Source organism: Struthio camelus, chromosome 1 (genome assembly GCF_040807025.1).
Source record: "Struthio camelus isolate bStrCam1 chromosome 1, bStrCam1.hap1, whole genome shotgun sequence".
In the NCBI taxonomy this organism is placed as follows: Eukaryota; Metazoa; Chordata; class Aves; order Struthioniformes; family Struthionidae; genus Struthio; species Struthio camelus.
This window is the reverse complement of record NC_090942.1, coordinates 203652869-203665725: the sequence shown is the minus strand read 5'-3', so window position 1 is coordinate 203665725 and position 12857 is coordinate 203652869. Positions and strand designations below refer to the sequence as shown.

At 41.1% G+C, this 12857-nt stretch overlaps 1 protein-coding gene across 2 annotated transcripts in view; it reads right to left on the bottom strand.

Moving 5' to 3' along the window:
- XPO4 (exportin 4) overlaps nt 1–12857 on the bottom strand; it is an 80978-nt gene that overhangs the window by 47837 nt on the left and 20284 nt on the right. For both annotated transcript variants that reach the window (XM_068930259.1, XM_068930258.1), the window contains exons 2-4: nt 5944–6049; nt 1343–1484; nt 941–1079 (exon numbers count right to left, since the gene is read on the bottom strand). In XM_068930259.1, the coding sequence (XP_068786360.1) occupies nt 941–1079; nt 1343–1484; nt 5944–6049 (387 nt within the window). The remainder of the gene's footprint in view (nt 1–940; nt 1080–1342; nt 1485–5943; nt 6050–12857) is intronic.

The window sequence follows — 12857 nt, the reverse complement described above, 5'->3', positions numbered from 1 at the left end:
CATGAGCTGCATTACTTCTAGTGCACTACTTTGATTGAATTTTCAGAGTTAAAACATTTGCTGCTTGCAACTAGTACAAATGTTGTTCTAAATGTTCACCAATGTTAACAGTCAGTTCCCTCAGAGGTTGCTTTGTCTGAATAAAGCTTCAGTTAAAAGTTTCAGTATGGAATCTACATAATCTTAGATTTGCATTTGGAAGAAGAAAAATCACCTCTCTTTAATCTCTAGTTACATGCCTCTATTATGACCTATTCTAAACTTATCTCCTGGCATAGCAAATGGAATTCCACTAAATGCATAGATAGATATTGGACACCTTGTTTCCACTTTGAGCTCAATAAGGAAGGTAACACTTACCCCTAGTATGACATTAAATCTAGAGTAAGTTTTGTATTTCCATTCCACTTTTTACTTCCTCGCATCCCTTCCTCTCCACCCACCCGCCTCGCGGGGAACGGCCGAGGTCTACGGCTCTCGTTCTGCAGCCGATTCCGACAGCTGAACCACAGGAGGGTGCAGTGCCGGACAGATGGGAGGGGAACACAGCGTGTAGGAAGCCACCGCCAGCCAAGGGAAAATCCATTTTAGATCATGCTGGTTTATTAAAGAAACCCAGGGAAACAAAAAACCCCACCACATTAGTGGCGGTCAAAGCGGAACCAAAGATTACTTTGCACTAGCTGACTGACTATTCCAACAAACCTGTTATCTAAGAAATACAGCATAGCTGTGTACTCAAGGACTACACATACTACTGCTAGTCTCCAGACATTCTCATTCAAAAATCTAAACAGACTTAGCAGATGATTGAACAGCTATCAACTTAATTACAAATTTTAATTTTTGGGTAAGAAAAGTATACAAGATCTTATGGTTACTAAGTACATAATGTACATTACTGATGTAGACTGCTTACATTTTGAAAAAAGCTACTTACCACCGTGGGGTTACCGCTGCTGATCAACTGGCTGACTTCATGGAAAATGCTTTTGCAGTCAATTGATTTGTCTAGTGATCCCCGTTTCACTATTACTGCTACTGCTAATAGAATCTGCTCCCGAACATACTTTTGAAGGCTGTAAACAACATTGCAAAAATATGTTTGCAAGTAATTTTGAACATCAATACTCACTAACATTTTAAACGCAATTTTTTTTAAACATTCTTTGTGAATGCTGAAGGGAAAGCTGACGAAATGGCAGAAGTCAACTAAGCCTTAAAAAACTAGAAGACGCGTTAGTGTTGAAATCGCATTCCACCACTACGTTTGGAAACAAAAGAAAAAATAAGACCTTATGCAGAATCCTCTACGTCTAAGAGTTATTTTTGCTATACTTACTTAGGCCTCTGTAAGACATAGGTTAGAAGGAATGTTCGCAGTGACTCGATGCTAGTTTTTTCCAACAGGATCCATTCTCGTACAACTGCTTCCATTATCGCTGTAGCAGCTTGAAAAAGGACATAGTCCACTTTACTAGTTTCTGTTGGGAAAAACAAAGGCAATTTGAGCATCAGAAGACAGGCATATATTTAACTTGTAGGTATTTCTAAGAAAAAAAGAAAGGAATTGTAAGATTATTTTGTTACTATGAAAACAGACAAAGACTTTACATTTCACAGGGAGGGGAAAATCAGTAACCCAAATATCAAATTGTCCAATATTATTTCAGTTGGGTCAGAGATTCAGGGGAAGAAAAACTGGCTGCACATGGAGACTGAGCCAAAGATCAAGAGTAAGAACGATAAGAAAGATGACTGTGGGGCAAAATAAAAAAAACGATCACAAAGACTTTAATCGCAATACATTAAGATATGACTAAATTACAGGGTATGGCAGAAGTGAGGGCTCTTCTGCCATTTGAGTGCTTGCCTTTGCAACCAAAAATGCATAAAATTACATGCATTTTATGGATAGATGACTTGCTTTTAAATTACCAAAGCATAAGCTTTATAGATCAGGTTTTTTAAGGTTTCTGTATTAAGCTCAAGCTTCCATGTTTTTTTCTGAACTAATCCAAATGTAACTTTTTAAAGCGTAGAAACTATTAGCCCTCGTTATCTAAATATCTTCTCGCTTTACATACAGATAGGCTAAGGAAGCACGTTATGGTAAAAGGTGGCGATTTGGGTGACTATAAAATATAATTTAAAGAGAAACCCCAGAAGCTGAATTCAATTTGTACCACAACAGGCGGCTACAGAGAAATATTTCTTGATCCATTGCTTTTTAAAATTTTAACTTAGAAATAACAGGCAGTGTCTCAGTAGCCAGTTTCAAAACATTTTGTCTACTGTAGAAAACCCAGAAAGAGCAATTAGAAGAGGTGCAGCTGCAGAGTGACAAAAGCATAAAGTATGAAAAAAGGAAAAGAAATATTCCAGAACAAGAAGTGGAGTCTGAGCTACGGTGAATGAACTACCAGGACTAGAAAAACTGGGTTTGCACAAGGAAGTCTCCATCATGGGATGACACACTTCAAGTGACTACAAAACAAACCTTCTTCACCTGATTTTATACACACAAGGTTATAATACTCGTTCCCTTTATATACAAGTTCTACATGCAAGATAGCAGCCAATTTGCTAAAACGTTTTAATGTAATTTTATTCATAAGGCTCCAAACTCTAAACACTACACAGGTAAACATGCTTAAATCAAAACAAACCATCTTTAGATACAATTTGGAAAAAGTAACCACTAAATTAAAAAATAATGTGCATGTCTAACATATACATAGAAATGAGCCAAATTATTCCTCCATGGGAATCCTAATTCTAGCATTTTCTAACTTTTGGGTCACTGGATTTGCAAACTGCACAAAGCTCACGCAAACAGAGAACACTACTAATAAAGAGGGATGGAATTTGTTCTTTGCATCAAGTACCACTGATCCAGACCTGCAATCATTAACAGCACAGATGTCCAGCACTTGCTGCAGGTTTTTAACTAGAAAGAGCATCGTTATACTCCACAGGATGTAGAGGAAAATAAGAAGAGTTTTGCCTCTCTACTCAACAGCTGTAAGCTTATAGCAGAAGGTTGCAGAGCCTCACGCTTTGTGGGCTCAATTCCAGGTTTCTAAAGCAACTGTACTATAGTGGCTGTTCCCCTTTTCCTTTTACTCATCATATCTGTTTTTCTCCCTGTGTGGCTCACGCACTCCTCTTTCCACGAACGCCACCTACATCCTTCTTATCGCTCTCCCTTAGACACATTTGTAGTTTTTCTCTTTCAAGCTAACCCCATCTACTCTAATCCTCAGGTTCTTACCCCTCCCTACGTGCACGTGTCCCTTCAGTACACTTCATTTCTTCTTCATCACGAACAGCTTGTTTCCCTCCTCTAGTTCCTTGATTTCATAATCACTGCCTCTCCCTTCTCACCCCTCGGGTATAAAGCAGCTGTTCTTCCCCTCTGGACCCTATGAACATCAACTCAAGCAGCACAAAACTTTGGAAAAAGGCTCTCAGTTCCAGGTCTCAGCATTTCAACTGCTTAATGGACAAGCCGCTGCAAGGAAAAATCCTGCCCCATGTCAAGGCATGCTTGTTTCTCAACGGTGATAGCACATGAGCACTTTAAAGATGCAGTATTTCTAGATACTCGAAAGGTGTTAAAAAGAGGATCACGTTCTTCCCAGCCAGGAGTATTTCAGAAGACAAAAAAAGAAGGCCGCAGTGATGGTTCCATTATTAATGCTAAACCGTATTCACTTCTTCCAGAACACGATGCAGTAACGTATCCCTCAGCACAAATAATACTGCTAAGTACTTATTTCATAAATTTCCATTATTTACTTCTGAGTAGTGACAAACATACCATTTAAGAGAAATGGAACTGTTGTGCAAAAAAAAATTACTTAAATATATTATTTTGCCTATTTACAAATCTGTAAGAATCAATGTGAAAATAAAAAGCATCAGCTTTGCTGACCTCTGAAATAAAAAAGGTGGTTATAGCCTTCGGGATCAGAAAAAGAACTAATGTAATACACTAAAAGAAGAAGAAACCCATTTGTAGAGAAAATTTTGGCTGGGGAGTGGGGGATATGAAAGGAAGCCAACCACACCCTGCTCTCTATATATATTACAGTATAATTTAGCAACACAATATTGAGGCCTGCAATATGAACATAACAATAAATCATACCCATAAATTGTACTTCTCCGCTCCACTAAATTTTGAAATAATTGATAAATAAATACAGCAATAATCATATTTTAAACATTATTCTACCATTTCTCTTTTCATTCTGGCAAACTCTTTCATATAGAAATTGCTTTTCATTTTTTGGGGGGTGGGGTTCTTTTCCCTAAATTTCAAAGCGCTCCTCACCAGATTTCGGAGCCAGCTTTGCTGAGAGCTCCCTTCCGCGTCCCTCAGCACTTGCATCTGGTCCCTACAGAGGTGGCAGGCAGCAACCTTACATGCTTAGCCTGGCTGAAATTTTCAGATTATTCATCTCCCAGAACTCTAGTAAGTCTCTATAGGGCCTGTAAGAACTGAGTTTTTTTTTTTTAAGCCTGGCAGCATGACCAAATTTGAAGCATTTCCATAGAGATCACCCAAGAAATTTCTGATAAAAGGGTGACACCTACCTACCTCTTTCCTTTCAGGGCAGCTACAGTCCCACAAAACTTTGAACCAATACTCTATTGCTTCTACCAAGTGGGCAGAAATGTTTTTAACTTCATTCTTTGAAGCGGTTGGGCCCCTAACCGAAACCTACTGAGACATTCAACCCGAAACAGAGTCTCACCACGGAAAAGTTCAGCGTTGAGTGCAAAGTCTGGCAAAGGCATACAAAATTGTATTGTCAGCTGATTTCATGGGAAGCATCCAGCTATCAAACTACAGGCAGCTCTACAGCTCCACCGCTTAGACAACAGTACCATAAGCACGTAGCAGGGGAAAGCTGAACCTGTTAGATCAGTTCAGGGATTTAGCCACATGAACAAACCGCACCTGACGAACTTCGAAGCTGCCAGAAATAAAAACAAAGGGCAGCAAGAGCCTTCACCCTCCACTGTCACACACCTCTGCTAAAGAAGTCTAGCAGCTCTGCAGACATTTAACCTGTCGTTTCACCTAGACTTTTAGCAAGCACTAATGCCGAAAGGGGCAGCCGTGCCCTCTCGCAGCTACGGGCTGCTCCCTGCTATCCCTGCGCCATGCCTTCCCGCACACTGCTACAAGCATTTGCAAAGCGAATCTGCAACCGTTCTCTGATCTGCTCACACGGACCCTGCTGATATACCGCTGCATTATTCACTTTATCTTGGGGCCACCCAAGAGGTGACGCAGGGACAGGACTAAGGGGGGGACGAGGAAGGTGGGACTGCCTCTTTCAACAGCAGCGCCAGGTGAAAGCTATTGCACAAGTATAACCTTAAAACGCATTTTTTAAGGTACTGTTTAAACACACAAATGTATTGTTTTACTAATACAAAATCAGAAATTTGTTTACATTTTAAAAACATTTCAGCGTGCTTGTTTTTAAGAACTGCAAGTGAATTTACAACATAATTAAAAGATAGTTGAAATGTTAAGACAGTTATCCAAGCCCCAAAAGAAAAAACATTTTTTTTCTCTCCCCAAGTTTTCCAGTTTTAAAGACCCGACAGAACAAAGCCCTAAGCAGCCTAGTCTGACCTCGGTGTTGACCATGCTTTGAGCAGAAGGCACGCTAGAGACTTCCTGAGACTCCTTCCAAACTCAGTTATTCTATGACTCACAGCCAAACTGAATAACTAACAAGGTCAAAAATATCATACTGAAACAAATGCATGAAACATGAAATATGGAAAAAAAAAATCTGAAAACACAAACAAAAAACACCCCTCACCAAAATCAAGGCAATATTCCCAACTGCAGAAGAACAGCGCTGTCTTAGTTATAAAACAGGTACATGTTTAACACCTTCATTTATTAAAACTTACCCAAAATGTGTTTGCAAACAGCAAATGGTGATTTTGATTTTCTAAATGATAAGAATATGTGCTCAGCGTGTTGCCGTTGCTCATTATTGACCATGGAAGGTGGTGCCTGAGAGAAAAGAGCCAAAATGAAGTTATTTAAATACTAAAAATCAGTTAAAGTACACCCCAATTGAAAATATCTCTGAGCAATGTCAACTTAGAAATACCTGCCTTGTTAAATATCAAAACCAAGTATCTCTTGCTAAAACTGCCTGTTACTTCTCAGTCACAGCCTCGTCTTACACGCCATTGCGTATTTACGCTGTGAGCACATAAAGGCGAATATTCAGACATCAGGTAGAGAGTGAATTAATTGTTAATGATTGCATTCCTAATGACACTTCTGAAGAAAGACTGAAAATGAGACCTAAATTCAGCCTGATCCTTTTTCTACACCAATGAAAGATAACACTGCACACCTCTAAATATTACTAACCTCGCTCACAGTCACAGAAAACATAGCACTACTTTTTCCTCATTTCTACATTTGTTTAAAAAGTTATTTGCATGATAAAGCCAAGGGGCCAAAAACAAATCATGAAGCTGCATACAGTTTGCAGTAAAGCATTAGCAGTAACATACTACCCTCTAGCGTTTAATGCTGAAGTCAAACCCTTAAGGAGCGAGGGGATGCTCAGAGCGGGAGAGGCCAGCTCCGCCGGGGCAGCGGTGCCCCAGCTGCCCCCACAACACCCACTGCTCCACTGCTGCAGAAAGCCAGCTTAGTGCCCGCTTTCTGCTCGAAAATCAGCTACAGATAAGACATTAAGCTGCCGGGTAGCCTAGGCTGCCGTGAGGCGGGGTAGCGTCGAGGCAGTGCAGGTCTCCACTGCAGAGTCACTGCACCAAGGACTTCTGAGATTCCTTCCCCCTACCCCTCCCAAAAGGATTTAAAAAAATCCGGCAGAAAATATCAGCTGTTCACAAAACCACACTGTTCTTCAGCTTCACCATTAATATTTTCCAATTTCTGCTATTTAGGATTTAGCTGAACAAGTGCCCAGCGCAAAATACTCTTGGAGGGAATCGACACGACAAGGCAGTGCAAACTGAACTCATACGGCAAACAGAAAGGAGCGCATGAGCGGAGAAGGATTAAGTCCAGGTTAACAGTGAGATGGTCTGCACAGAAACTATAAAGCCAGTTCTCGGTTATACAGTACATTATTAAACTTTAGCTTAACTTGTAAACTGCAAATCTGAGCCCGATCTATCCTTGACAATCTGAGGAGAATACACAAAACAAAAGATATCTGGAGCGTTATCTGCTGCTTTTGGAATAAAAGCATCAAGCCCCTACCATACAGAGTAAAGTTTTAACTTGAGAAATATGTTCCAGCAAACAAAACACCTATATTAAGTCTGATTTAATTCTCTCATCCTTGACAAAACACAGAATACAAAATATTCTACTATGAGCTAACAATAACACAGATTAAAACTGATGCTCCTCAATCATTTCCCCAATAATGTGATTAAACGAAGCAAAAAAAAGCAGACTGCTATCATTTGATCAACTGGGTCCTAATAAACAGCTTGCTTATAAAGCAAATTGCTGACTCGCATAACTTTCCCAGTGCAGATACAATGAACACCTGGGGGGAGCACAAAAGAAAGAAGAAATGGAGGAATGAGGCCACAAGAAAGCCCCTCCTCTTCTGGATGCAGGATAAATACTCTGCTCCTTCCCTTGGGCTGTGCTCTGCTACAGGCAGCAGGGGGGCAGGACCTCCCCGGACACTGACTTTTAATACGTGCAGAACAGCCCAACCCGACCAGCTCCGAGACTGAGGTTAGTCCATCTCCAACTCAAACCTCTGAAATCCAGAAAAACCAAGCTTTTAGCAAGTTTTAAAGTAAACTTAAACTTGCAAAAAAGAAGCCTCACAGAAGAAGGGCACACAGCGCTTCTGTCACAAAACCTTAATGCTAGGGTCTGCAGCTAGCCATGACGAGGAATTGTTCCCAGCGAGCCACGGCCTCTGCAGTTTGAAGTACAGCACTTACCCGCCCGGACTGCAACTACAGTCACTGCAACAAACGCAGCTGCACTGAGTCCTACAAGAATATTTGGAGCAGGGTATCACAAGTGCATGTGAACCTTGGAAGATGCCCTCTGCCCAATTACAGGGATGAACTACACAGCTAAAGCTTGACGTGCATTTAATTAATTTCTTTTTATTAATTTTTGCAGCTATTGCAAAAAGCAAACCGAAACAAAAAAAGCGGTCCCTGCTTGTTCCCATTGCAGCCACACAGAGAAGCAGATCTGGGAACTTATCACTGAAAGACATCTCACCAAAGGCAGGTCATTTTGCATCTGGATCAATCGCGCAGCCTGGTTCACCTTAAAACAGCAACAGCATTTGTGCTAGCACAGTACAGGATGCAACAGCCGACATCAACAGGCTCCTCCTTTTTTCAGCATCAGATGCAATATAAAGTACATTCGATCTGTGGCCTTTTGTTGCTGCATGGTATCATGGAAATACTCTGAAGTCTCATGGACTACACAAATTTGGTCTGGGAAGTTTAGCAAAAGCTAAGAATGAAGTGTTGGGACGAGTGACTTGCTTTAATAACTCACTGCTACCAAAGAAGAGGCCTCACTCCCTTTTCCTCTCTCACCCGCACGGTCTTGTCACCTCCTCACACTATCCCTTGCACCAACTAGCCCATCAACAAAAACGGGGGGAGGGAGCGAACAATCTTCTGTCACTTTAATAAGCATCAGGAAGTCAGACGAGTGCCAGATCCAGAGGAAGGAGGCAGAAGAAAAGGAGATGAGTGACGTCACCCCTCCAGCAACACCAAGCTCGTAGATATATTCAGCACTCTTGCAAAACCTCTGCAAGTACAGCAATGTTAGAAGGAATCCTGAGGGTATAAGTGACAAAGAATAACATTTTGCAAGGCTGGGATCACTCATATTTATATTCTTGGAGCAAGAATAGCAAACCAGGGGCTATCTGATCTTGACCTGATTTGGCATTAACACAGCGCACTCAACTTTCTCATACAGAGTTCACGTCTATTCTCAGCGCGCTGGAATACGTGTAAGGGCAGAACGCTTTCAGGGACATCAGCAGCAAATCAGGGCACCACTGAAAAAATAGCAGAATTAAAGCCGTTTGAGGGGAAATGCCACCTCAGGTTTACAATAACTAGAAAAGAGGGCTCTAACTTTATTTTCTATTTTTCTGAAGTCTGATTATAGACCACCTTTGGCACCCTAGAAAGGCATAAGGCACATCATATCCCTGCATTCATTTTAAAAATCACAGTAATTATATATTATCAACTAAGACTCAAAAATATCCTGAACAGACAACTGCTACTGCTAAGCTTTAGACTGTACTGTATAGCCACCAGAGGGAGCTTAAAGTCCGCAGTCTACTGCCCTCACACTATTCAAAAACTACTTACCAGCACACTAAAAGTATTCTAAATTCCAGTTACTTTAAGGCTTTAAAGGAAAAAAATCAGTGTAGACGAGTTCTGCGCGCAAACGTCGCATTACGAGAAGGCAGGCTCCGGCGAGCGGGACGGCGCTGGAAGTGGCCCCGCTGCAGCCGCTTGGGCAACGGGGTTCGCAACATGCCCCGAGCCTTGTTCCCAAGGAGTTTCCCCAAAAGTCCTACAAATACGTTCGCTATTTTCTTTCTAATTGCCTTTCAAACTCTTCTCTCCCACAGAGGGGAATTTTTAGAAGCCTGCTACGGATCAGGCTTTTGGTGTGTTGAAGCTACTGCCAACCGTACTCCTTTACTTTCTGTACTGCCTGATGTTACTGGTAACACACATCCGCTGTCTCTTTTGGCTTACAGGTAGGTATAATAAGTTCTCAAGGACAAGGATAACCTTTTTGCTTTTAGCACAGCAAGATACTGGCCCACAAAAATAGAGCTCCTGGCTCAGACAGTATTATAAATAAAATTATTTCCCTTCCACTGTGAACGTCGTCTGGCTCCAGAAACAGAACATCAACAGCAGTGCCTGCTGATTGAGTCCAATGGCACTATTCACTCTAAGATTATTCACATAAGGGAAAAAGCTTGAAAATACAAGACTAGAAACACTCTGACAAACTAGTACAAATAGTTTCATGAACAGTAAACTTATCTGTAAGCCTGGGCAACTATTAAGAAAGTACTGCAATCCTCACCTTTCATGGCAACAAGTTTATAAAAAGAAAAACACCCACTAATTTGTCATTACTCATCATATCCTGCTATCACTTGCTATCACTAGACTGAACAAAGACAACAGAAAACCAAGGTGAAGTACTTGATGACAAAATTGCAGCAAAGCCAAGACACATATATTAGAAGATTTAAATCCTGTGCATGTTTACAGAAATCCCATATTTTCCCAGCGCTTTTGTTACAATCCTTGCCTGCATTTCTTCTGCTCAAGGAAGAAGGAAGGGAAACACGGTCTTTTCTTCCCTTCTTTCTCTTTTCTACAGATCACAAATAATTGTGATGAATCTCCCACCAGCTCTCCACAGTAAAAGCCAAAATGAAAAACAATGCTTTTGAAAAGAGCAGACATATTAAACTCAGGGGGAAAACACAGCCTGCAAAGTCAAAAATAGAAAACTGTCAAAATATCTCACAGTCAAAAATGAAGAAGGGGAAAAAAAACAGAGAAAAACCTGGACATCTGAAGTCATCCATATTACAGTAAACACTGGATTGAATCCTCAGCAGTCAGCATCTTACTAACATTATTCTGGAATACGGACCAATCCAGGTGGAAGGAATGTGTTGGCAAAGACCAGCCAATCAAACAGAAAAGCAGTTCACACCACAGGTAGAAACACATTTTTCTGGTGTAGTGTAAGCATGCTTCAACTTTCTTTATAAAACCTGAATACATAGGGAATGACTACAGACCCTTTTGTACGCAAAGACCAATTCTACTAAGAACTCAATCATCTCCACTGCAAACGCAGGCAAGCCTTCCAGAAGCTGGGCAGCAGTCTTCAGCAGTATTGCAGAAAAAGGGAGAGAGATTAGCCTCTTACAAAATATATGCTTGACTAGACTCTCAATAGTTTCCTTTCACAGATTTGCACATCATCCTGCATCTGACTTTTTTTTTTTAATGCATAAAAAACCCAATAGTCTCAGTCCACTTTCAGGCAACAGTCTACTGCAGATTACAGTGGTGCTACAGTAATGAGATAGTGTTATTTTGGAAGGCTGGGAACTGCCAGTGTAAAACCAATCCCGAGTTTAGGTTTTGCCTTCCTTGAGTTGCAAAATCTTAACTAATGTCTTAATCAAAATGCCACGCGGTGGTAGACTAGATACTTTACCAAAATCTAGATGCAACTAGTGGGCAATTGCCTTTTCATTCAACCGTGCAACCTGGTAATAATGAAATTGGAGTCAGCTTTCCGTCCAAAAGCAAAGTGATTCATCTCAGTGAGTGTTAGGTCAGCAAGCCCCCTTCCAAATCCTTTTCCCTCCCTTTCTTACCAGTACGAGGACAACATAAGAAACCGTATCACAGGTGAAGCTTCAGCACCTCTCTGCTTAGCATCAAAACAGCAGGTGCCACAACAGCAAACTTCCGGTAAACGGCCCTATCAGTCCTGTAGCAGCATCAGCCAAGCAACACACAACAAAGAGGAAGGCCCACAGTCCTGATATCACAGTATTGTGACTAGCACCAGGGAACAACATCAGGGTGCTTAGCACCTCCTGCAGTAACCACCATGGGGAACAACAAGGCTCCTGGCAAGCTTCCCTGAACCACCCACGTGGCACCCCACACAGGTCCCTCTAGGTTCAGCTGGTGCAAGGGCCCACAGAGCACACCTTCACCCTGCTGTTAAAGAGGTATCATGCCTTTTGCTATAAGTCTTCATTTGGCTGCTGCCCCAAGAGCATATCTCCTCCTGTAACTTAAAAGGATGAACATGGAGTGAAGACCATTGCTGGAGTTGCTCTAAAAAGATGCAAATTGCTACCACAGATCAGGCGCCCAGCTGTTCTTCTAAGTTGGTATCCCCATTCTCAGACTGAACAACAGTAACTGTAGCCATGAATTCAACAAACTAACAATATCGAACCACTCCAAAGGCCACTGCGTCCCAACAACTATCAGAGCACTGGGAGGTTTTTAATTAGCTTTTCCATCTGTATTGCCCGCACCCTTCCTTTTGAACTATGAGAAGGTAAAGAAGAGCACCTGATACAAAGTAGTGAATTATATGGTGCTACTGTATATTGCCACTCACTTTTCCCTGTCTAAGATAATCCCAATCTTTGTTTCTTTCTTATATAACATTGATTTCCCATTTCTAACTTTAATATTTTCTTCTCCTCCTCTTTTGATGGTATGCTGTCAGTTTAAATGATGCCATGTTATTCACTGATGCTATGAGAAAGGGCAGCAAAACTGCAAATGAGTAAAAAGGTTATAAATGTGGCAGGAGTTACCCAGACAGAAACCAATTAACACAAAAAATATTGCAAACAATTTAAAATATTAATCTCCAGTGGCACTCACAATAGGAAGGCAACAGATATGAGAAAGGGTTAGATCAGCTGGCATCTGGAAAATAACTAGGAAACAGCTGGTGAAGGTATAAGTGGAAAAAATAAGATGTTGGGGGGTGTTTTGTTATAGATAGAAGGAGCGGTTAGATGGGGATAGAGGGTCTGAAGCTACACACAGACATACAGAATCGCATGCCCAGAACAAACATTTCCTACCTTTTAAAAATATAAAAAGTGTTGTCAGGAAGGAAAATGCCAAGCAATCGAGGTAATAAAGACATGAGAAAGACAGCAAAAAGGTTATGAATATCAGATGCACTCTTTGCCAGACTAAAGTGAAGTCAACATGCATTTGTCATTAAC